The sequence below is a fragment of the Xiphophorus maculatus genome, chromosome 5 (assembly GCF_002775205.1).
Source record: "Xiphophorus maculatus strain JP 163 A chromosome 5, X_maculatus-5.0-male, whole genome shotgun sequence".
NCBI lineage: Eukaryota > Metazoa > Chordata > Actinopteri > Cyprinodontiformes > Poeciliidae > Xiphophorus > Xiphophorus maculatus.
The window spans coordinates 14,978,552-15,004,388 of record NC_036447.1 but is presented as its reverse complement, the minus strand read 5'-3'; the positions used below and the strand labels follow the sequence as shown (position 1 = coordinate 15,004,388).

At 36.9% G+C, this 25,837-nt stretch overlaps 1 protein-coding gene across 2 annotated transcripts; it reads left to right on the top strand.

The window, feature by feature from the left end:
* Positions 1-1,714: 1,714 nt before the first annotated feature.
* Positions 1,715-24,789, top strand: suclg1 (succinate-CoA ligase alpha subunit). 2 transcript variants are annotated; one of them, XM_005807165.3, is made up of 10 exons: positions 1,715-1,804; positions 5,258-5,358; positions 8,227-8,343; positions 8,538-8,750; positions 9,121-9,178; positions 10,685-10,768; positions 14,611-14,762; positions 17,535-17,723; positions 18,272-18,290; positions 24,382-24,789. In XM_005807165.3, the coding sequence occupies exons 1-10, from the start codon at positions 1,771-1,773 to the stop codon at positions 24,387-24,389; spliced, it is 975 nt and encodes a 324-aa protein (XP_005807222.1). In that variant the 5' UTR covers positions 1,715-1,770; the 3' UTR covers positions 24,390-24,789. The 2 variants fall into 2 exon arrangements, with proteins under 2 accessions (XP_005807222.1, XP_005807221.1); XM_005807164.3 differs by lacking the exon at positions 18,272-18,290.
* Positions 24,790-25,837: the final 1,048 nt, after the last annotated feature.

The window sequence follows — 25,837 nt, the reverse complement described above, 5'->3', positions numbered from 1 at the left end:
TCCCAATAAATTAGGATATGATCAATAATTGGTTTATTTATATTGCGTATGAGGTCGTGTTTATTTTTTTGAACATGGATGATTATGACTTTGTGAAAAGCCCAAAATTTGGTTTCTCACAAGGTTAGATTTTACATCGGAACAATAATAAAAACGGATACAGAAATGTGTTGTGATCATGTTATTTCCCACTCTGTCACAACTGACAGTTATATTACATCTTAGCACTTAATCCAAAGTTGAAAAGCTACAATAGTGTTGTAGAAAAAGATACAGCAGGGCTAAAAATGACTTTTCCTTTCCACTTAGCTTTTCATTATGCGGGGAGAGCTCTCTGGGAACTGCTTGCGTCTTCAGAAATAAACTTGGTCTCAGTGTCCTTGTGAAGGATGTCAATGACCGTGCACTAGAAACTGTTAAGTCATCAGTCTACCCAAAAATTGTTTATGCAATATTATGTTCGTAACACATCATTTATTTTGTTTATTTTTAATCCTATTTATTAGTTTTATGCTATATATAATATAATGTATTCAAATGTTCTATGAAATAGAATTTTGAAGTTTTATTAGTTTCAGTGACATAATCTAAACTGATGGTAATTATCATGCAATTTAGTCAAACTCTGTTGACCAAATTATGCCATGTAGTTTCTTGTGGAAAGCAAATCAGCACATGCAAATCTACTCCTAAATGTTACAGGTGGTAATTTCTTTATTTCTGCTACGTTTTGTTTTTTTACATGATATATTGTCAGTTATAGTGCATAGTCTTCAAATTGACATGAGTTGTTCCCAATTAAACTCAGCTTAGGACTGTAGTAAATGTCACACACTAGAATGAAAACTGTTGCTCAGTGCCTAAAGACTACCTATAGTAGCATATGTGAATACTGTACATGAACAGAGAAGTGTTCTAAAAAACAAACAAACAAAAGCAATTTCATTGCAATGTGTTTAGCCAGTATAAAAGAGATGACAAAACTTTATATATGAGTTATTTGGAGATAATCTTTGACCCCCTAGGGACAGCCAGTGAACTACATAGGTCATGCAATAAGAAAATAACAAATTAATGCAACTGATGAGCTGATGCACAAGAACAACCAAGAGATTCTGAGAACAATTGAGACTAAAAATAGATTTAGAAAACATATATTAAGATAAACATTATCGGTATAGGTACTTGTCAAAAATTAAACCTTTAGAATATATTATTTACTACTTAGAAGTGGCATTTCATAGGTGTATTAATAGATTTTTTTCTGCGTTTATGAGTATATTTTAAATGTATTTTGCCTGCTTCAAAGACAATTAAGGCAAAGGAGAGATAATCACCTGAATATCCGTTTGTTCACACACACAAAAAATGCCACGGCTTAGTTATCCGTTTCACTGTTATTCATGTGACTTTTACTAAAAGTCGTCTATGAGGTCGAGGCGCCCTCTAGAGCTGAAGTCGAATTCTCTCTCTAATAATCTGTCACGGACTTCAATACCCAGAGTGCACCCTGAGTCAAAGACTCGAACTGTCTTGCCTGTAGGAAAAATTACAAAATTAATGCTTGTGTTCATTTCGATATACAATAAACAACTTTTTAAAGAAATAAAATGTTGGTTATTCATAAATAATAATTTTGTGTTTATTGTGATTAAGATAAATCTATTTTCAAGCTTATTGGTACTATTAAGTTTCACTGGATCTTTTGAAGTCAGCTAAATTCTACGTACGAAGTCCTTAGCCTGTGGTGTCATTGCTGAATGACCGAAGATGTCTCATAGCAGGTTGTTTGCCAGGCTGCTTTGTAAGTATTTTATTTAAGTGCGGGTTTGCTCGCTTGGGAGGTTTGCGAGTTTAGTTATAGTACCGCAGAATGTGTGCGCTGGTGTTTTTCTGAGGTTTACGGACAACTCTACACTGACACCTGGGTTAGCTTTCACTGAGCCCTCAAAGTCAGACACATCAGCCGCTGAAGTAATAAGGGGAAATCTCTCTTGACAGTTAGCCAACTTGCTTAGTGGTCAATTTGTAGTTAAGAAACCCAGATTCACTTCTATAACAATGTTGTTTCTATTTGCCCTGACATGTTCTGAAAAGTCAGCGGGGTGTAACTGCTTTGTTCCAGCAACTCTTGTAGAAATGGCAAATTTAGCCAGATACTTAGCTGTTTACAGCAGTATTGCAGCAACTCTTTATGTTAGCCATAAGGTTTGCTCAACAGATGCATATAGTTTGATAGCATTACCAACATACAACACTGTGTTTGTCAAAGTCATAGTTATATTATCAAACTCGCATTGACTCTTTGAACTTTGCACAGTGACATTGTTCAGCTCTGCATGAGACTCTGGAAACAGAGCAAAGTTCAACCACCGAGCTGCAGCAGCTGCTGCTGCTCTCTGCTGCAGGCAATTAACGCGGCTACACACTCAGACTTCAGAAATACGTTTTGTAAAATACTGTTTATAACCCTACCTGTTTTTCCACAGTTTGTCGCCTCAAATTAACCCACTTATCTAACGTCGCACAAAATTAGGACTTAATAGTGAAGTACAAGAAAAAATTATGCATGATACATTTTTCAAGCCTTTTTTAAGCTTAAATCGAAAGCGTTGTATATTTTTATTCTGTCAATGCTGAGTCAATATTTGTTGCAGCCAACAAGTATAGGTGCACGTTGTTTGGTCCTCATCTCTACAAGCACTTCACATTCACTTAGGCAAACTTTCACACATTCTTCACCTAGTTGAATGAAATTGGATGGAATCTGAATTTTTTTAAAGTTGTAATATTTAGGTGTAGGCATTGAATGGGTTTAACCTTGGACACTGACTGGGTCTTCCATGCACATGAATATCCTGTTATCTAAACCATTTCATTGTTTAAGGCTTTTATCCTGATGCCCATCAACTGTGACCAGGTTTCCTGTTACTGTGAAAGACAATCATCCCCACAGCATGATGCTAACTTCACCATGTTTCACGCCTTGTGTTTAATGTGTTCAGGGTGATGTGCAGGGTGAGCTTTCGGCCTTCCCAAAGCATTTTGTAAGTAGGTCAGAAAGTTTGATTTTAATCAGACCAGAGCAGCGTCTTCCTCATATTTTCCATGTCCCCTACATGGATTGTGGCGAAGATTAAGTGGGACTTTTTGTAGTGGGACTTTTTTTAGCTTTCTTTTAACTGTGGCTTTCTTCTTGCTTATCTTTGATTAAAAATACGTATTTGTGCTGTGTGTTACTGATAGTTATCCTGTCAACAGATTCTCCCAGCTGAGTCATGGATCTTTGTAGCTCCTCCAGTGTCAGCATGGGCTTCGCGGCTTATTCTCTGTTTAATACTCCTGTTGCTCTACCTGTCAGTTTAGATGGATGATGAATGTGTCTTAGTGGGTTTCTAGTTGTGCAATGCTTCTTACCTTTCAAGATAACAGATTAAACAGTGTTTATTAAGACGTTCAAAGCTTAGTTCTTTATTATAAACAAACTTTGTTTTAAACTTCTCTGCAGTGTTATCTTTGACCTGTGTGCTATGACTTCTTAAGACGATTTATTATACTTTGTATTTAGGGGTAAGACTAAATGCAAAGGCATGTCACACTTTTCAGGTTGAAAAGTTGAAAATAATAAATTGAAAAAACAAGTATAAATTTTATTCCACATCAGAGTCATGATGTGGTTTGTCACAAAAACCCAATGATTTGCATCAAGGTTTAATGTGGTAATGATATATCACATGGAAATGTTCAAGGAGTTAGAACACTTTTTAAAGGGACAAATATCAAGTGCAAAGAAGAAAAAATATTGATTGTGGGAGAAATGACATAGTGACCATATAATGAAAATAACTTGAGACATTTGAAAACGTCTTCATTGATACAGAAAGATTGATATCTAACTTTATGCTTGCAGCCACCTGAGTCCTTCCTATTTTGGTGATTGATTGATATATTTTGCTTAATGCCTAATCTCTAAGAAAAGCTGGTATAGCACACAACTGCAATCACAAATACTTAACTATATAACATTTAAAACATTTTTAAAAGTCTATATTTTTTCTGCTCTATTTAGTTCCACCCAGCTGTTGTAAACACTGGGGCTGACCATTAGCTTCTGTTTTGGCTCATTGAGTTTATAGAGTGGTTTGGTCAGAGTGAAAACTTTTAGGCTGCAAAAAAATATTTGTTTTTTTCCAATATTGTTTAATAAAGTAGTTTATGAAATGTCAGGAAGCAGGGGGGGAACAAAGGCCAGCGCTCATTCCCAGAGGTTACAATGACATTTCAGAAGCTCATGCCGACAAATGGGTTTGCTCTATAAGTAGCTAACATGATTAACTGATTTAACTTTATTTTGCTGATTTCATTTCATGAGTCAACACATGTTATCAAGTCATGTGCTTCCTCCATTCATTAAAGCATCACATTATATGCATTGAAATGGTTAAATCAGTTGAACTGGTGGACTGCAGAGTGATGAGGTTAGGTCTACCCCACATCAGTTGTGAAAACATCTCATTGCTTCAGAATTAAATGGAGCAGTTGTGAAACTGAGCTCCTGTTACATAAACACACATGCACACACATACTTTGTAAGATCAGTAACTCATGCTCTACAGATTTTTGACTTGTTAGCAGCTCCACTGCAAAAGCAACCCAGTAAATATGTTCAATTCTAAATACTAAAGAAGAAGAAGAATTACTTCATTCATCCCAGCAGGGAAATTATTTCGCAGTTACAGCAAGAATTTTTTTATACACAGATTAACACACACACAACAGGAGCTGCGTCTGCAGGCAGCCAGCTGAGCCTGCGCCATTTTTTGAAGGAGGACACGCGGCAAAGGTCGTCGGGACCGGGAGTCCGCGGGTCCAAGGCCTCCAAATGTGGGGCGTGCTAACCCCCTGCGCCACCACAGCACGCCCAAAAAAGATGGTTTTGATTATAGCTTCTGAAAATGGGAGCCATTAAGTCTGCAGAAAGCTGGTAGTGTTGCTCAGAGAAAAGCAAGAGTGATTTTTGTTGAAACACTGCAGAGTATTCGGGTTTGATTATTCTCCTTGAAATGAAGTAAAACTTTAATATTTTATTGTTAAACAAAACGTGGACTGTCTGAATGTTGGATAAACTCTATTTTATTGAACTGAATGTTTTCCAACCAGAGCTGTGAAAAGCTTTGTTGAATAATGTCAGCTTGTGTATTGATGTCTTTCACCTGATTGCTCCCTGTGTTGCTTTTCTTCTGTATTGATCCAACAGTGCAGCAGAGTGGAGTCAGACACTGTTATACAGGGAGCAGAAAGAACCTCTACATCAACAAGAACACGAAGGTCATCTGCCAAGGTTTCACAGGAAAGCAGGTTTGTAACCACAATTCGTCTGGATTCTCGTTTCACATCACTTTAGTTACATGCAACTCTGTAGTAAAGATTCAGCTTTTCAAGGGAGCACGAACCTTTAATATTTGCATTTTAAAATTAGTGGATGGAGATGATTATTTTTCCCTCACTCCTTTGTGTTTCCACTCACCAGCTGGTTGTCTATTTAGCAGCTCTGCCTTTAAAACAAGATGTCTAATGTTGCACACTATCAAAGGTTTAATTTAGTGTCAAACACCATTGTTGCGCATAAAATCAGATAAAATTGAAGGAGGGTTTTTGTTTAATTTTTTAACAGACTCTGTGATTTAGCTGTCAACGAGAGTTAGAATCATGTGGGCATTGAATCTGGGCTTTATCGTGTTTCCTTAATCATGAGCAGGGTTTTTTTGCATTGATATGAGGTCATGTTTTAAAAAAAAAAATCATTTTTTACTCTTGTCTTTTTTTCTTCCCAGCAACAAGCCTTGAGCACGCTTTCAATTCATAAGTCGATGGTAATAAATCTGAAACGACAGTTTGTTTATTCCTGACGTGAATCTGTAAGAGAGGAAAAGCTGAGGAGAATCTCATTAAACAAGGCGGGGATGATAAAAGTCTTGACAAAGTGTGCTCAATAAGCCAGAAACCTGGTTTCCATAGATTCATATCCGCCCTCTGTCCTTTAGCACATTTGTTTCTCCAGCTTCTCATCTGGGGTTGTTAAATATAGTTCCAGTGAACACTCCTGGTAATTAAAGGAAGAGACCAAATGAAGCAAGTGCTATTGGGTGCACATGACCATGTCCTTCTGCCTTGATAAGCAAGCAATTTTTCAAAAATTATTATCCCAACATTTTGGATAGTAATGAGTGCCAAAAACAGCAGCGTTAGCAGGGTGAAGGAATCTATTACACATGGAGGTGAAAATGCTGATGCATGGCTTCCAATTCTACATAATAGGCCGGTTATCATTTTTGAATTAAGGTCATTTATTTCCACTTGTAGTTTCTGCTCGTCCTGCTTTGCCTACATTGTTTCATCTTTGCTTCTATTTAACTGACTTCATCCTCTGAGGATTAGTGTGGCAGAAAATCAGCTTCGATCAAGTGCATGCACCAGTTATCTATGCACATAATTTATGGACCAAACATTTTTTCTATTATATAGCTAATTGGATGCTTCTCTTTATCATTTTTTTAAATTGACTTTTAGTTCAAATGATCTTTCAAAGTGCTAATTATTTGAGCAGGAAGTAGTAATGATTCCCCAAGTTTGCAATAACAGCCTTCACCTCATGCATACATCACATCTAACTTTTTTCGGCAGCCTTAAGGTGTAAAAGATATTTTCCTCAGCAGAAAAAATGACTGACTTTCTTACAATATGTTGTGTTTTTTTCTCTTCAGTAAGCATTTCTAAAAGCTATCTGAGGTTTTAACCAGACATGCACTAATCTCTGGCAGATGGATTGATGCATCTCTTGTTGGAGGCTACTTGTTCTATTCTATTTTCTGTTGAAACTGGGGCTGCTATCAAAGAATCTGCCATTAATGTTTTATTTAAAAAAACATTTTTTTGCATCACAGTCCTTAGGAGAAAATAGGGAATCAGCAAGTTATACAACAGAAGTAAGAAAGAAAAAGAAAAAAGCTTGGAAAAGCTTGATACTTGTCTCTCTTTTGTTTTTTCTAGTAAAGTACAACAGATGATGAACTGAGTCAGTGTGACAACTTCTCATTCTGATACAAGGCAACCATTTTCATAAAAAGTATTTTCTTACATTTGGTTTGACTGCACTTTAACATTCAAGTTCCTGATGAATCAGGAGGAAGAGACTGAGAAGGTGTATTTGAGGTAATTGCTACCTTTTTATATTCAGTAGGTAAGCGTCAGAAAATTTCCCCCTGATGTGTTCTAATAAATAAATAAATAGGTGATATTCTGAAAAACCTATATTCCCCTTTATTTATTAAGTGCAGTTGAACTAAGAGTACAAACTGTTTTCAGTCTAATATATCAACCTGCAGCATGTGCTTTGACACATACTGCAGGTTGAGCTTTGGTGAAGAACATGCCTTAAAAACATAAATAGGGATATGTCAGCCGGATTCAAAACTACTACCTGTAGTAGTTATTATTTGTTATTTGTGTTGTGTCCCTCACAAAGAAAATCTGTCAAACTCAGAATTGACAGATCAGACCTCAAAGTTAACTGGAAATCCACATCAGTCAGGATGACACGAGCAGGGTGTATTGAATTCTATTGAAAGACGACAAAACCTGAAGCTCAGCTGAGTCTGTGTGACAGATATAAAGACAAATGGGCTTTTTTTTGAGTTTCTTTCCAGACTGAGGGAGATGATCTCACATTGCTACTATCTGTTTATTTTTACGCAAGGAGAAGTCCTTGAGCTGTACATAAACTTTTAAAGTGTCATGAATTAAAATTCCCCAAATGTTGCAGTACTGCTGTGACTCTTCCTCTCCGGCGTCTACGATAGTGACAGCATGTGAAATATTCTCACAAAGTCCCTTTGGTGTGAAATATTTTACAGCCAGTGCCGATGGGGAATATCCAGGCTGCTTTTTTAATTTGTTTTTCAAATGTTCTGCCAGGAGATTAAACTAATATCGCACCATTATTTATTTGTGAAGGACATTTCGATTCCTCCTCACTAAATAAATTTTCTGCTAGCTTCATCTTCTCCTGGTTGTACCCAGCTCCTCAGGTGATTAATCCTGGGTGGGATCATATTTTCTCCTAAACATGTCTGCAATGATATCTCAATGGGGACGCTCTAGAAGTGGCTGCATCCCAGTTCATCACTCACACCTGCACACTAATTCCTGCTTCTTCCTGTCTGGTAGGGAACATTTCACAGTCAGCAGGCTCTCGACTATGGCTCGCACCTTGTAGGAGGAGTTTCTCCTGGGAAAGGCGGGAAGACGCACCTCGGCCTGCCAGTCTTCAACTCAGTCAAGGAGGCAAGTCATTTTTTAAATAAAAAAAAAGAAAAACAAACAAAAATATATTTTAATCATATTTTTAACGAAAAAGCATGGTTAATATGGGCAGTAAGCCTCCAGCCCATGATGACTTATTTATACAAGTATGTAACATTAGGTGGCACTGTTTGATAACCTCAGAATTTCCCAACATCTTTCATTCATTGTTTCAGGCAAAAGAGGGTACAGGAGCCGAAGCGACTGTGATTTATGTACCTCCTCCGTTTGCGGCCGCCGCCATCATCGAGGCAATAGACGCAGAGATACCCCTGGTGGTGTGCATCACTGAGGGAATCCCCCAGCAGGACATGGTGAAAGTCAAACATAAGCTCCTGCGTCAGAGCGCCACCCGCCTCGTAGGCCCCAACTGCCCAGGAGTCATCAATGTAAGCGCACACACAGACGCTCGATGATGCCAATGCCTTTTTATGTATACGTTGTGTAGAATAGAGATACAAGTACAAACTGCATCACATGGATTGGCAGGTGCTTTATATTCAGTGGATAGATGGGCTTTAATCTAAAGTTGAAATCTGGTGACTTATTCATTTAATTTATTGCAAAAATCCGACTAAGGAGATAAAATTTGCTTCATGTAATTTTTAAGACAGAAAAAATACTGCCAGCTATATAGAGAAATATTTTTTGTGAAAAAAAATGAAACTTGCACTTGAGAGCTTGACATCAAGTTGGCATTTTGAATTTATTGTAAAAAAAAAAAAAAAAAAAAGGTAATTTCTTCTGCTTTTTTTACAGCCTGGAGAGTGCAAGATTGGAATTATGCCGGGACATATTCACAAAAAAGGAAGAATTGGTGAGAGCAACATACATGTATTTTGTTCCTTTTTTTAATTGGTGTGAAAATGTTCTTGATAGAATCTTTGACGTTTGGTTTAAACATAAAAATAATCTTTTTTTTTATTATTCTAACAGGGTACTGGGCTCAGTTAATAACACCCCTGCTAAAAATGTGTGAAAAGCACTAAACTAAATATTTATTTACTCTTGTTGCATAATCTCACACTGAGAACAAAAAAATCCAACAATTTATGCAGTGTGGGAAATATTTCCTCATTAAGAAATGCTTGTTTTAAACTAAATAAGCAGAGGTACAATAATCTGTACTCCTGCTGTCAATACATCTTACAACCCCCTCGTGCCAATTCGACAGCTCAGTTTGTATTGCATTTGAAAAGGTTGGAGCATTCCCTGAGAGACGGACCATTGTCAGTCCTCTATGCACAATCTTTCTAGATTATTCAGACCCTTGGGTCTTCTCTTATGCCCTCTTCTTTTCAGCTCTCCTCTAGGTTTTCTGTACAATTTAGATCTGGAGACAGAGAATGGAAGAAGGTTGATTTTATGTCTGGTGAATCATTTCTGCGTTTATTTACACGTGTATTTTGAATCCTTTCATGTTAAAAGACCCAATGATGGACCCTATTCCTAATGATGGGCATGAGTTGCCCTTTCATATATTCATCCTGGAATGTTTGTTGGTTCCAGTTGAAGTCCCACCAGAGTTTAGCAAAATCCAAATGTTTAAATATTTTGGTGGGACAAAAAAGACTTTTGACAGAATCTGGTGGATACTATGGAGATGTGGCGACCGCAAGATGCCACTCTTTGCTTCAGTTTTCCAACACTGAAGTTTGGAGATGTTTTTTTTTTTTTTTTTTTTTTTTTTACCTCCCGTACCATTCAGATCGCTTTGAATGGGTCCCAAGATAAATATGGGTACTCAACAAGCCTAGTAGCTAAAAGAAGCACTTAACAGCACCTTCAGGGCACTTTTTAATGCCCTCATTTCTCACATATCCTTTTCCTTAGTAGAGAAACTTTTCTTTCCTGTGTGAAACCTTTTCTTCTTGTTAAAATGCGAGCCGAGACGGGGAAGTCAGTGAAGTGGACAGTTTAAAAGGTCATGACCCAGACATGTCCTCCTCCTGCAACAACCTTTAAATGGCTGGCATGTGAAGGAAAAAAAAAGAAAAACACTCAATGCTAATATTTTTCTTTATACACCCCTGTGTAAAATCCCTGAAAGATCTCCTGCTGTTGACAGCTTGATAAGCACCATGTGCAGCTGCTACCCGGTGAACCTTTACAGCATGTTGGTTTTATTAAAAATCAACTGGCTTCTTTCCAAAAACCAAACAGCAGCTGTTACCAAGCTCTGGTAATAAAAGCATTTGGTTTATTTTGACTTTGTTGCTTGAAACAATTCAGTCAAAATTAGACTAAAATAGAAATAAAACATACACATTGCATTCTGAGAAATGTTTTTAAAACTCTGTCTAAAACTTTGTGCTCATTCTAGGCATCGTTTCCAGATCAGGTACCTTGACATATGAAGCCGTGCATCAGACTACACAAGTGGGCCTGGGCCAGTCCCTCTGTGTGGGTAAGTTACTGCTGACATCATGCATTAAATGTGAATGGATTAAACTCACATCTCCTAATTTTATTACCAGTTAGCATTCAGATCTGTAGCTTGGACTTAAGTTTTCTGTATGGCATCAAGGTGAGGTGAAAGTGGAACTCTATAAACATTTTTATTAGAGCTCTCTGTATTTCTCTAGAGTTATGAAATAACTTCTAAAATATCTAAAATCCTAAAAAATTACTCAAGAAAAAATGGATAGAGAACCAACAAATTTGACTGGTGTTTGAAGTGGGGCATTAATGATTTTCTTTGAAACTAAAAGGGATAGGAGGAACACATGTTCATATCTTTCATATCATTGTACCAAAGGCATTGATTTTTTTTGTTCATTTAAAATGCTCTTGCCAACTTCTTTTAGCCCCAAATTGAACACTTAAATCCCTCTTAATGTTCAAGGAACACAGTTTTGATTGTAATGATTGTAATGATTACATTACAATCATTACAATAATAAGGCTTAGATTATTTAATCTAAGCCTTTAGATTAAATAATCTAAAGCCTGAAATTCTTCACTAATTTATATTAAAACCTGTGAGCTAATTTTTTGTGACCCAAAGATACATAATTTCACAAATGTTTTTACAAAATTGCAATTATGTAACAAACAAACCATGCGTGATCACTGTTTTGTGTTTTTAATTATTAGAATAAAGTACTTAAATTGACTTTAAATAGCGCTTTTTATAGGTCACAGTAGTTCTTGTTTAATATGGAGCTAATGTTCCATATTTAACACAATACCATTTGAAAGTTCTCGTTCCTTTGTTTTTTTATTGTAAAGATTTTAGTTAAATCCTATAATATCAAAAGATTTTCAATTCTGACAGAAACTGAACCATGACCAGGCTAATAAACATCTGCTCAGGTGTTAAATCAGTTGACCTTTCTGTATACAGATATTTGAAAACATCAACTAACAGACTGCTTGCTCATGTTGTTATCAGAGGGAATTTTCAATGCTGCAGTCTGCAGTAGAACCCTATTTCTTAGCCGACGTCACATCGAAAAGCGTAATCACAAATCAAGCAATTAGGGCACAAACAATATTCACAGACTCGTTAATGGTAACATACTTTTGAAAACCAGAGGCATGTGCTGTCAGTCACTCAGGATGTTGTAAATATGATTCTTTTTTTTGTGTTTTTTTTCTGTGTTTTTTTTCTGTAGTTCACAATAATCCCTTTAGATTTTGTGAGTTTAGATGTAAACAAGCACGTAATATTTGCACAATGCTCAGGAAGGCATGCCACATAATCTGCCATGCAGCATCATGCAGATGTTCATGCCCAAATTACATCTGGATGCAAAGTTTGATGCAGCTCTTTTCATCATAACAACAAAAATGAGTTTTTATTGATCCAACATCTTTTCCTCTGGAAAAATTGCATTATGGAGCATCTTGGACATATTTAGTAAAATCCATCTGGCTTCCATCATTATTTAAACAGTTTAATTATTGAGTTTCCCTCCAGTCAGACTTTATGAAATCAGTGCTGCAACAGTGTTAGATATTATAAAGTTCATTAAGACTATGGGGCTGTTGAGACTGTTTCAAATCTTTTGACTGTCCTTTGGGCTGCAAATTATAGTCAGTGCAAAACTTAATATCACTCTCATCTTCTTTTCTGGTCATATAATTAATTTTGTAATTAATTTTAATCACAACATTTTTACAATTTTGGATATAAACACTTTTTTCTCACAGTAGTTGCTCACAGACCCAGCAGACCAAGCTCCACTTTAGATAGAGGATGAAAGTTCAGAAGAATAAAATGAAAACTTAACTTTGCTCATCCTTCCTTTTATCTAAATATGTCACAGATTCAGAGATGTCTGGACATGTCATTAAAAACACGGTTTCCTTTTAAATAGTTTCTTTGCATCTGTTTCCTCTGTCCTCATTTATAGAGTAGTTAAATCCCAAATCAACTTTTTTTGCACATAAACTGTCTACATTGACTTTTAAGGGTGTTACCTTCATGTTTTTGTGCAAATTTTGACATTTTCTTGTAAATTTGATTGACTCTGCAGCGCCTTGCCAAAAACCATCTTAGTGCTGCCCTCCTTGGTGGCTACTGCAATTAAATGTTCCCATAAAAGAATCGCTAGATTTGTCACTTGTCACTTTAAAAAAAAGTTAATAAATAAAGTGATAAAGTTGTTAAGTTGGGTGAAAGTTTTCTACATGTGTCACAGAGGGGTTATAGTTACACTTTTAATACTACACTGATACTGAAAATAGCTAACTTTCAGTCTTCTTCAGTCAGTAGCAACTTCACACCAAAGAGTTGTGTTGCTCCCCTTCAGAATCCTCATGTCTCAAAAACACTTAAAAAACATAGGTACAATTTAATTAATTAATTGTTACAGGGAAGAAAAGCAAAACATGTAGTATTGTTTTAAATTTAATTTATTTCTCATGTTATTTTCTGTTTTTGTTGTTTACTGCAATTTTTTAATTAAACTGTTAAGTATACAGTACACTTTGGTGAAGTAAAATATACTGAGTTATCTTTAAAAATAAACATTTTATCATTTTACTGGCCAAATGTTCAGTTCCTTCATTAGTGGAGAGCTGATGTCACTTTATCCCAATTATTAGACTATTTGACTTCAGCCAATATTGTAAGATACTGAATATTTTTTAAAAAGTGGTGTCTTTGAATAAATTGATGTTTATTATTCCTATAGATGATTATCTTCTGTTTTATTTTTGTTTTCTTATTTTGCAGACTGGTGGAAAATTGCCTTTTGTTTTTTATTATTTTTATTGCTTATTTATAGTTTCTATTTGTTCACAAATGACAAAAGCAACTAGAAATGGACTTTTTTCTTTGTAGGTTTTTATTTTGTCAAAACAAAACAGGAAGAAAATAAATAAGCAATAAGGGAAATTTAAAAGGAAACTGGCCCTGAGCTGCTCATGCTGGCAGACAAACATGGAACAGACTGACTCCTTTTTACACCTTGTTTTGTCACCATGGAAATCTTGATTTGTTAATAATGCATTATGGGAACAGGTCCACATTATGGGAACAGGTCCATATTAAAATCTTTCATTATTCATTATTTTAGTTTGGAAAAAAAAGATTATTCAATAATAAATATCATAAAGCATCTTTAACCCTACATTGTTGTTTTGTGTAGGTTTTCTCACATTTCTTAGAAAATGTGGTTTACGCACGCTTTGTAAGCTCTGCTGCTAATATAAAAGCATCCTCAAGGTGCCGTTCTAAGAAAAATAAGGTTGTTATTAACAACTGAAGTGAAACAGAAAAATAAACAAACATCTCTCCAGATCTCTATTTCTAATTCTTAGAAAGGACAAGGTAGCTGCTCTACCCAGCAGCTCCACAAGCTATTTTTATAGCTGCTCTAAGTTAGTGCAGTTCTCTTGTCGTCAATGCTGACTTAGAGCTGTATTCACCATGGAAAGTTCTGATAAATCAGCTGTGAGTTTCCTACTCGGGGCAGTAAGTATGAAGCCAGGCTTCCATCTTTGAAGCTCATGTTTCTTTTTAAGAGCTGAAATAAGAAGAATAAAATTAAAATATATATTTTTTGCTGGAAGTAATATTCCAAGTAATCCTCCCCCAATCTGAAACAAAGATAAATTGACTGTTGTTAACAGCTAATATTAAAAATCCACAGTTTTGCCCTTCCCTGTTTTATTTCAGTGCCTTTTCTCAGGCCTTGTTAAGGTAAAGCAGGCTTTTATGTGCTTATTTATGATTGCACTTATCTAATTTATCTTTTGATATTCTTGGATGCATAAGTGTTTGTTTTCTTCTCCTGAAAGGTATTGGTGGTGATCCATTTAATGGCACAAACTTCATAGATTGTCTGGAAGTGTTCCTGGAAGATCCCAAAACAGAGGGGATTATCCTCATCGGAGAGATCGGAGGAAATGCTGAGGAGAATGCTGCCGAGTATCTGAAGCAGCACAATACTGTAAGCAAATAACATACTAACACTCCTTATTTACACATGCTCGTGTGTGTGCGTGCTTTTTAAACTTTGCTCATGATTTTTTGAAAATCAGCAAAAGATTTACTAAAAAAACATAAAAAACATTCCCCAAATCTTCCAGTTCTTGTGAAGAAAGGCAACCATCACACACTAAGAATATGTTGAAGTATTACCTTTGTATCTTTGATCACAGCCTCAAGCCTTCTCCCATATATTTCTGTTATTTATGTGATGAAGGTAGAAAGTGACAGATGAGATGAAGGTGTGACTCACAGGTCATGTTTTAGAAATCGGCCGCAGTGATGAATTGTGAAGCTTTTCTGATGTTCACTTGTGAGGGAGGTGATGATTGGGTGATGTGACGAAGCTGCTGACATTTACAACTTCTCCAGGGCTGAACTCTTGTCCCGTGGATTACTTTTACTGTGTTAATTTTGCTCTGTTTGTTTCTGTATATGGGTGCTCGGTGCTCTTGAGCTGAGGAATGGATTTGATTTGCCCTCTGCTGCTCTAATGCATGCAAATCTGCCGCTGGCGTCTCAGGAGAATAACTACTCTGACTGAACAAATAAAGTACAAACAATCCCCCCACCCAATCACACTGAGTGTTGACAGTGAGGGGCAGTTCAAATGAAACACAAGCATGAAAAGCCCAGCAGAGTGTGGGAGTAAGCTGCAGATTCCCCTTTGAAAGTCATTTGTGTAGGAAATTGTTCATAAAATGGTGCTCTTAGACCTGTTTTTAATAGTCAGGGGGAGTTGTACAAAGATGTCAGGACACAGTGTTTTCACTTTGAATTAAACTGAGTTTTTCTTCATTTGAGGCTATTTGAATTAGAGTTTCAGGCAGAGTAGCTGCTGTAATCCAGGCCCATCACAGAAGCTCTGTGTTAGCAAATAAATGATCTACCTGCACTTTTTAAAATCGCAAAATCTAACTGATAGAGCTGCACCATAGAAAACTAGGATTCTAAAAATGAAAGTGGTGCTGGAAAGATGGCGCATAGACTAGAATTGGTTTAATAAATAAAACTAGGTTTATTTTTTGTCTGTACCTAAATTTAAAAAATATGTTCTTTTTCAGAGATAAATACATCAAAGCTTATATATCGACATGTAAATGTTGATTTTGAAAGCACTGAGTGTTTAATAGGATGTCTTCTTTTTTTTTCATAACTGTATACTTTCATTATTGTACAGTTTTCCATCTTTGTAAGTAGATTTGAAAATTTAGCATTCAAGCTAACATAATATATCTACGGTATTAATGTTCAATACATCATTCAAGTTTGTACGGAAATGACTGATAATAAAATGAGCTTGTCTTCTGGTGCATGAGTTTTTAAAGCTGTGTTATATGTAAGCACATTCCAGCTACTCCTACCAGCCTGTCATGTTTATAGGAGCCTAAAATAGTCTGAGTTCGACTTTAGTTTGTGTTTATGGTGCAAAGCACTTCCCCTGTCATGTTGGCAAACAGAAACTGTGAAACTCCCCTATTGGTCCCTTAATGAATGTAATAAATCTGTGCTGCTAACAGTGAACGACAGAAGACGGCTGGAGCGAATAGCACAGCCCCCCTCCCTCTTTGAATTGTTACTTAGTGCCAAGAGAGGCAGGAATTAATAGAGTAATTAAACCTGTTTTGCTTGAGGTAGATTTAAGGCTGGATTCACATGAGGGCGGTTTGTGTATTCAGAACGTGCTTTGAATTCTGAGTAGACTGTTTTCTGCTAATTTGGTTTTTTTTTTGCTTATGATCTTTCATTGGTTAGAAGAGATGCTTGTAACATATTCAGAGCTCTTTATAGTGATATTCCCTCCCTCTCTGCGTTTCCTGGGTAACTCTGCAAAGACTTAACGCATCTAGTTAGTGATGCTTTTTCATCCAGGGCCCTTGACGTTCCCTTGGTTGATATATGCCCTGCTAGTCTCAATTATCAAACGTCGTCTTGAGCGTATGCGTATTAAGAGGTGCCATCTCGTTCCTGCCAGTGTCATCTTTAAATCTGGTGCTGAAATGCTTGCAGGAGTGCGTGTCTTTGAAGGACCTCGCTGTGTTGCTTTGGCTGTTAAACATGCCACATTCGCTCTCTGGATGCTGTCTGCCAGATGAGCGTCAGCCTGAACACACGCACGCAGCCGTCCCCAGCAATTATGTTGTTATCCCTAAGTATGAAATATTAGCTGCTTCACACACGCACAGCCTCTGTCCCTCTTTCTGGTTATGATGTTATGACCGAAGATGAAATATTAGCTCTCTTCACCTTGGAAATGATCTTAACTGTTGAATGTAGCATCCATCAATGAACAAGTAGCATAGACAAGCGCTGAGCTAATCACTGGCTGCATGACTAATTACCAATTCAGAAATGAGATGATATGAAATGGCAGGAGCCTGAGCCCCTATCTGGTCACACTGCCGCCCATGCAATTAAATGGCTTGATTGACCCTTTGTTTTAATAATGCTGTCTCAGACAGAGATGACTGGTTAGACTTGCGTGTTATCATGGAGCTCTCTAATGGGAGGCCATGAGGTGCATTGTGTCTAATGAATGAATGAAATGCAAGTGCAGAAAACTAATTCCTTCCATTTTTGTACAGATGGTGCTGCTACTGCTGTTTTGCAAAACAAATATCAATTTTTCCTCAGGTGTTTCTCTCTTTATTTTTTTTAATTTTTGGTTCATTTTTTAAATTTTAAGCTCAATTCATTTTGCTTTGTTTTTCTCCCTGCACTCTCCATCGTCCAGGGAGATAATGCCAAGCCTGTGGTGTCGTTCATCGCTGGGCTGACGGCTCCTCCAGGCCGCAGGATGGGCCACGCTGGTGCCATCATTGCTGGCGGGAAGGGCGGAGCCAAAGAGAAGATCGCAGCTCTCCAGTCTGCTGGAGTTGTGGTCAGCATGTCCCCTGCTCAGCTGGGGAGCACAATGTTCAAGGTGAGACTTCACTAAACCACCACGCCAATAATGGTGGAAACTGAATTAGTGTTTAGGTTGACATACTCTCTCAGTTTACATAACCTTACTGTGTAAATTTATTAATTGTGATGAATCAGTTATTGAAATGATCATCAACTGATTTAGTAATTAATAAATCGTTAGAATGAACAACATGCTCAGAGCAGTAATTAAGCCTAAACTGTACAAATAATCATATTCATTTTGCATTTAAGGTTAACAAAAATGCCAGTTTCAGCTTCACCTGGTACTAATTCTGTGAAAAGAAAAATCTCCTCTTGAGCATCTTTTGCAATCCAATTATTCATTTTACTAATTGGTTAATTTAAAAAATAATCTGCAAATTTAATAATACAGTACTTTTAAAAATAATCAATAGCAAATGAAGTCTTTGGATAAACCTTTACGCCCAAATCTGTTTATCTGGAAGACTGCCCTGCTTGTACCTGCAAGAAAAGCTGCAGTCTTGTGTAAGGCCCTCATGCATTTGCATATGTAATTAAACAGCTGTTTTATATTGTTACCAGGTGATGAGGTCTATGAGAGGTACGTAATGTCGATTGGTTATTAAGCTAAATCCCCACAGTTGGCCTAATTCTGTGCAACATTCTTTGATGACATCCAACATTTACACTAAAACACTTTGAAAAATGAAGAGCTCCTTATTAAAGCTACTTCCTCTAACTTGATTCACTGGTTCATGATTTCTTTTACAACAACGCATCCGTATTTATCAAGCGGAGTTTAAACTTCCCTCGAAGCATGTTGCAAATCCAGGCATAGACTTAACAGCCTAGACTGTTCCATCTGTTGTGTGCTTGTTGTTTGCTCCGCTTCATTTTGCATTTTTCTATCCCGGTTTGTGCATGATGATTCAGGAAGACGGATCTGCTTGTCAATCTCATATTGTCTGTGGAAAGTGCAGCTCCAGTCAGAGAAGGATCCATCTACAGTTTGTTTGATGTTGACTTGTCGCTGTTGTGGTTCTTTCGCTTTTGCATATTTGCTTTTTATTAATTTAATATTTCCCCAGACTTTCTGCATTTTTGGTCTGTTTACTAAATGTTTTTTGTTTTCTTGATTCTTGAATCATAGCATGTAACGTAGGTATAAGCATGTTGTGTGACAGCTATTGGTGTCCTGGTAAGACACAGTGATAATAGTACACACCACTACTATAAATTAAAGAGTGCTGGGGTGGTGTGTGGTGTAGAGGTGGAGTGGATGCTCCTTATAGGGAGGCTATTAATTCTCAACGCAGCCATCCAAGGTTCGATTCCCAACCCTGGGACATTTGCTGCCTGTCCACCGCCCTTCTCTCTCTCTGCCCATTTCCTGTCTAATCTATTGCAGATAAAGGCCACTAGTGCCAGAAAAACCTTTAGAAAAAAAAAATTAATTAACTATTGCATCAAAGCACAGATTTAGCCTCAGGGATTTTTTGAAATTGAAACATCACCTACTGCTTATACAGTGGATAAAAAAGCTAAGACAGACAGTTGGAGTCAAGCTTATTTTTATTTTGGGAAGTGTACATGTAATTTACTGCAAACCTGCATATTGTCATCATGCCAATGGTCTGACTTTTCATTATTACGTAAAAGCAATTTTAAAATGCTCAGTCTCGGAGTGGCATTTTGCAAATGCCCAAAATGATAACATAATTTGAGATCTGTTGAACTGAAATGCTTCCCTTGTTTTTGCTGCTCTGCACCTGTCGTCAGTCTGTTTTCCTGTATTGTTTTTTTTTTTTGTTGAGGTAGGTGTATCACATTCAAATGGTGGAAAATGCTTCCCTAATAAATTGATAATAAATCCATTAATAATAATAAATATTCAAATAGATGGGGACAGCATATAACCAAACAGCCACATCTGTGCTGTGTTAATTTAACTTTTTCAGACATTTACAATACAAAAAAACTAAATAAATGCACAGATCACATTTCAGTTGAACAAGTGAGCCAATAACAGTGTCTTGCAGACATATTTCTGTTTTTTGAATAAACACTGCTGCAACTAATTGTGATATGGAGAAATCCAGTGTAACCAGTAGCTTCTAGAAGTAATCCAGTTAGGAATTAGTACACTGTATGTAAACGTATCTCAAGGTAAGCTTACATACATATGCAGCTGTTCTGTGAATTTTGCTGATGTACAACTGGGAAACTATCAAATCTGACCCAACAAAAATGTAGAAGATGGTTTGGTCAGAGAAAACTGAAATTGAACTTTTGGGTCCACATACTAAACATTGCCTGACAGAAAACTAACATTGTACTCTCCAGAACCCTCTGCCCCTATGGTGACACTAGAAGCTGCCAGCATTATCCTGGAAGGAGGATTTTGTTGAGCAGGGTCAGGGAAGCCTGACAAAGTTGAAGGAAAGATGGATGGAGCTAAATACAGACCTTCATGGAAGAAAGCCTGTTAGAGGCTGCAGAAAACTTGAGACTGGGGCAAAGGTTCCCCTTTCAGAGCAACCCAAAACTCACAGTCAGAGCCTCAATGAATTGGTTTGGATTAAGCCATGTTCATGGGTTAGAATGATGCATGAACCATTTTCTAAAGAATGATTGAGTTGGAACCAAGTTGATAGCCACACTATTACATCTGCCGTTCCAGTTTTACATTTAAGTATGCTGGAGTGTTGGTCACTTAGTGTTAGCTTTAAATTAAGCACTGTTACACATGTGAGGAGATTTTTTTTTTCATAATTTAATCGGTTTTTCTAGGAGTGTTGAGGTTTAATTTTTAATGTCCTAAAAACAAAGAACTGCTGAAAAGAGGGGCAAAAATTAATAAACATGTGTGGAACTGAACTGACGCTACCACCTCTTTATTTAGGTTTATCCCAAGGGAGGCACAGTTAACAAGATGTATAAAAAGTGAAAGCATGTATTACACCCATTTATCATCCTATACTTTCATTACCACTGCTGGCACTACTGCACACAGATATAGATTTACATGACATTTTTTGCCACAGTTTAATTCATAATCATTGCGTGTAATGATGAAAAACGTGCGGCGTGGATGCTCATTTTTCCCACACGTTGCATTCATACATCTCTCTTTATCTCATTGACCGCTGTAATCGAAGTAATAACGCATAAAAAGAAGCAAGCTCACACAATGCTTCGAGTGTGGCCTGAAACTGTGGTGACCCCAATAACAGCTGCTCAGCTGCCGGAGTAAACATCTGCATCCACTGACCCTGATGGACTTTGCTGGGAGTGATTAAAAAAAAAATCATTATGCAAAACAAGAATAATGTGTCATCACATTTAATCAGCTGGAAAAATAATTAACGGGGCCTCCTTGTCTCTGTCTTGACCGTCTTCTTAATTTGTCTTGAAAAGGTGTCAAGCACTAATGGGGCTCCTTGCATCAAATAAAACCACTGCTCAACACAGTTTGTTGTCAGGTTTGCATAAATGCATCCTTAAATGTTGAAAAAGACTCCGTATTGTCAGAAGACTGACAAAACTGAGCCTTAGATGGGAGAATATGTAACTGTAAACAGAAATCGAGTAAATTGCTGTGAACTGGCGGTGCTAAGTTTATTAAAGATGCTTTTCAGCCTTGGACCACAGCGCTGTGGCCACTGGGACATGCAAAGCAAATGCTTGTTTTGAACATAAAAGTAGAAATTGGAAGATATGAACTAGATGATCAGAAGGGAATTGGTTCATCTTATCTGGAAAAACCTTCATGGTCTAAGAAAGTTTTATCCAATTTAGATGCTGTATAAGCAGCTGTTTACCCTTCAAACTAAGAGGGATCTTTGCGAGCTTTTTTTTCTTCCCTCAAGGCTGAAGCAAAGTAGGCATACTCAATGTGATGTTGTTTTCACCTGGACAATCATTTTTAATTAAGCTTGTTCTAACAGTTCAATTTTCTAATACCTTCACAGGCCACTTAAGTCTTAATGTGTTATGGTAATTGAGATTTTGTTATTCTAGTAAACACTTTGAGTCTTTTTTTTTTTTTTACACAGCGCTCTTTTTTTCAGTCATTAGTGTTATAATTGTCTCCAGTGTTGGTGCTTGGATTGGTTGTAGCTACCTGTGATTGCAGTACAACATGGTCACATTATGAACATATTTCTTTCTTGTTCTTTTCATTACGATTTGCTGAATTTTCAGTTTCACTGAATATGATGACTTCTCTCCCTCAATCTCTTTTCTTTTGGTCTGTATAGATCAAAGAGACTCATTTTATAAAATATTCATCTTGAAATTTAAATATTTGTGGCTTTTATATATTTATAGCTATATTAATACCACTGATTTTTATTTTATCTCGTTGCATTGATAACTAGCTTTAAATACATTGGAGAGAACGTACATGTGCGAGATTGATGAAAATAACATTTTAGCAGTTCTGCTAAATAAAAACAAAAGCATTTGATCAGTAATGTGTCTATAATTTACGCCAAAATCCTTTGCGTTCACAAAATTCTGTTTGAAGCATGGAAACACATAAAACTTTGTTTAAAAGAATTATCTATTAAATTAACTTGATTTTTGTAATATGGGTTTTTGACTGCCAGATGGCCTCAAGCTTATGTGTATAGTATAATATGGTGTAGCACAGCATAAAATTGTATAGCATAGCATAACATAAGATTGTTTAGCATAGTATTGCGTAATATTGCATAGTATAATATAGCATAGAATAGTATAACATAGCATAGTATACCATAGGGCAGCACAGCATGGTACTGCTTAATATAGCATAGCTTAATATAGCATAGCATAGGGTGGCATAGCGTAGTATAGTACAACATAGTATAGCACAACACAGCATAGAATAGTATAGCATACAACAAAGTTTAGTTTAGCATATTATAATATCATATAGTATAATTCAGAATGTAGCCACGTGGTTGTTAAAATGAGCCCAAATTATCAGGCCTCTATGTGCTAAACACTTGATATGAGGCGTTTGGTTTTTGTCATCTTAAATCTGTTTTGTTTGGATCCACCCACCTGCAGAAAGCTTCACGCGGCATGATACTTTCACATCTATGTTCTAACTGGGATGGAATGTTGATGTTGGCTTTCAGTGTTAGTTTTCCTTAGAATATATATTTGAATCTCTTACCAAACCTCTGAGACATTCACAGAGCAATTGGATTATTACTAATACTTGTGGACTCTATTTACTGCTAGGTGATTTCTGAATGCATTTGGTTGCAGTGGACTTTATTTAATAACATCAGAAAAAAGAAACTGAATACAAATATATATAACCCGTAGGATTTTTATTGGTGCAAATAGTTTTTTTCTAAGCCATTTATTCTTTTCACAGTTATCCGCTACTTTGTGTTGCTTTTGCACAAAACCCTTTATAATTCAAACCTAATAGGTGCAGACAAACCGTAGCCTTTAGATTTTGTTGCTCTTATAAATTCAACAGTTGAAGCAGAGTTTACTGACGTTGTTTACTGTGCCTGTCGGCCTCATATATCTGGGGCCAAGGCGTCAAAGCTGTTGTCGTTGCTCGCTTGTAAATGTCTTGCTTTTCTTTCATGTCACATTTCCGTTTGCTTTTCCCTACTTTCGGACCAGGGGTATTTTCACTTGTCGCCTTTGACTGACAACCTCTACTTTTCTCATTTTACTCCTCCCCTTGCTCTTGACTTGTCAAACGGCAGGCTCAAGCAAAAGTGTTTTCTTCCCCTGTTCTTAGGGAAGAGCTATGCAATCTTTCCCTGGAGCATCTATTTGTTTTGTGACCTTGGAGTTAGTGTCTTCTGCTTGTCAGAAGCACAATTTTTGGAATTCACTTTTGTCAGTTTTTACCTTCCATTACTTTTCTTTGTTTGCCTTAATTTACATATTTGCCTCTAAACCTTCTTCAGTTCTTTTATAGTCTTCATTTTAAGGAAAAATACAGCAGATGGCAAAAAACACTCCAGTTTCTAAGAAATGTATCCAAATTTAATTTGCCCATCTTTGCAGACAGATTTAGATTGCGAGGCGGCATCTTAACCATTTTGGATTTTTCATGTTTTTATATTCCTGCCTCAGGGTGGCAGTATAACTTCATGCATTCACAAGCCACAGAGGAATGGTTTGTGCTCGAGTGCTTGTGTGTTCTCTAGACCTGATAAATGACATTTGCATTAAGTTACTCTCCCCCTCGGAATGGAAAATTCTCTGGGAACGACGTATTCTATCATCCTGCGATTTGTGTGATACTCTGCAAATTGAATATGTAAATAGCAACATCCTTTTTAATGGCTAACATAATGCCTTCTCATTTATAGTCACATGGTTGGACTGCACAGATAAACACAGCTAGCATAACCTCACATAAATCAGATTTTCACAGATGTACCACTCCCATCGATCACAGGAAGCAATCTGTTTTTTAATGTTGACAACCAACAAGTGAGCTGTTAAAGTGCTCGAGTTTTCCCACATGTATGTGCTGAGCAATGTAGACTCTCAAGGAATGAAAAAAAGAGACTTCAGAACTACTCAACACTCTCCCCCCAACAGCATATCTGATGCACAGGATCAAAACAAGTCTGTATGAATTCCACATGAATAAATCATTCATGTCTTTCTGTCTCACTTAGTTTGACGCTCTGTGTCTTCTTTCCCTTTGTTGTCTGTCTTTGCAGGAGTTTGAGAAGAGAAAACTGTTGTAAATTGCGCTCTAAGACACCCGACTTTTAACCCATCCACCTCACAAACGAGATGATTCTGGAGCTGGACATGCCCTGCAGTATCTGTGAACCCCGACTATCTCATCATTGATACGCACATGCGGTGTTTCTGTTGTAATTTCTGCCATGAACTTGTACCTTGCACATAATGAAAGAAATAAAACATTAGTGTCTTAGTGGTGTTCTAAACATCTCTGTTATAAGCTGTGCAGGAGTTTTTTAATCAATGATTTCTTCCACACAGTGCTACCAGCTAAAAGGGAGATGCCACAGTTTCATTTTGTAACATTGTAAGATGTATTTCATCATCAATTTTACTGGCTGTCCACTTGAAAAAGAAAAAAAAGTTCTCATATTATTTTCCCCCTGTGTTGTGTGTGTGTATAATTTCAAAACACCATGCACAACGACTCTGTCTGTTCGTGCTTCCCAGTACGAAAGATTCAGTAACAACCTCCATGGACAGAACGACTTGGTTTAAGAGTTAATGGGATCATCTTTTTTGTTGAAGTTGTCTGCAATCAGTATCTTACCTCTGGTAGGCTCAGACTCGGTTCTGACCAGCTACAACAAGCTACACATTGGAATAGAATGACTTTCCTGCATAAGCATATTTGTAATCTGAAAAATCAAGAGATATCCAACCTTTAGTTTGTGTAGGGTTTAGCTAAATCACTTGTGGCACATTTAGCAACGTCTCTGCCAATTTGAGACCAAAACCTGTTTCTGTTATGGAGTTTTCAAAGTAAGAAAGACAAGCAAACATGCATTGATACAGACGGCCATTTTTCTGAGCAACTTTTCAAAATTTGTTGGTTATGAAAGCAAGCCATTCAAATAAGGCAGATGTACAGTATATTTCTTTCATTAGTCACAGAAGACCAAAAAGATAAAGGGATTTGATAATTTTTTTTATTACAGTCAGAAAATTCTGAAAACCTGAACCACGGCAAACGAGGCTGGATGGAGGTCTATGCCTGTTTGCACCACGCAGAGTAAGAAAAGCGGTAAGGGCAATATATAAAATCTCTAAAGGAGGAATCGCCAATTCTGTCCTGCATGTTTGTAGATTCATCCCTTATCTTGCACACCTGAACCAAATAATCAGCTCATTACCGACTTCTCCAGAACGTGACAACATGCTGAGGATTAAATTCAGCTATTTGATTCAGGTGTTTTTGAGCAGGGCTGTGTTGCAGCCTTCAGCTCTCGAGGATAGCAGCATCATGGTGCTTGTAGAGAGTGACGGATGCTACAAATGCATTGAAAGTTAGTTACAGCAGACCAAACAAACCTAGGGTCTGATGTACAGTGCCTATTGGACACCAATGATCCACTGAAGGCAAAGAGTTACAAGCTTCAGCAGTTGAGATGGAGATGGAACAAATGCCAGAGTTCTTCATCAGTTAAA

Excerpts from the sequence above, each read along its gene's own strand:
- suclg1 (XM_005807164.3), top strand. The coding sequence starts at position 1,771 with ATGTCTCATAGCAGGTTGTTTGCCAGGCTGCTTT. Across the intron at positions 8,751-9,120 it reads ACTGCCCAGGAGTCATCAAT|CCTGGAGAGTGCAAGATTGG; the intron begins GTAAGCGCACAC and ends CTTTTTTTACAG. Across the intron at positions 14,763-17,534 it reads ATCTGAAGCAGCACAATACT|GGAGATAATGCCAAGCCTGT; the intron begins GTAAGCAAATAA and ends TCCATCGTCCAG.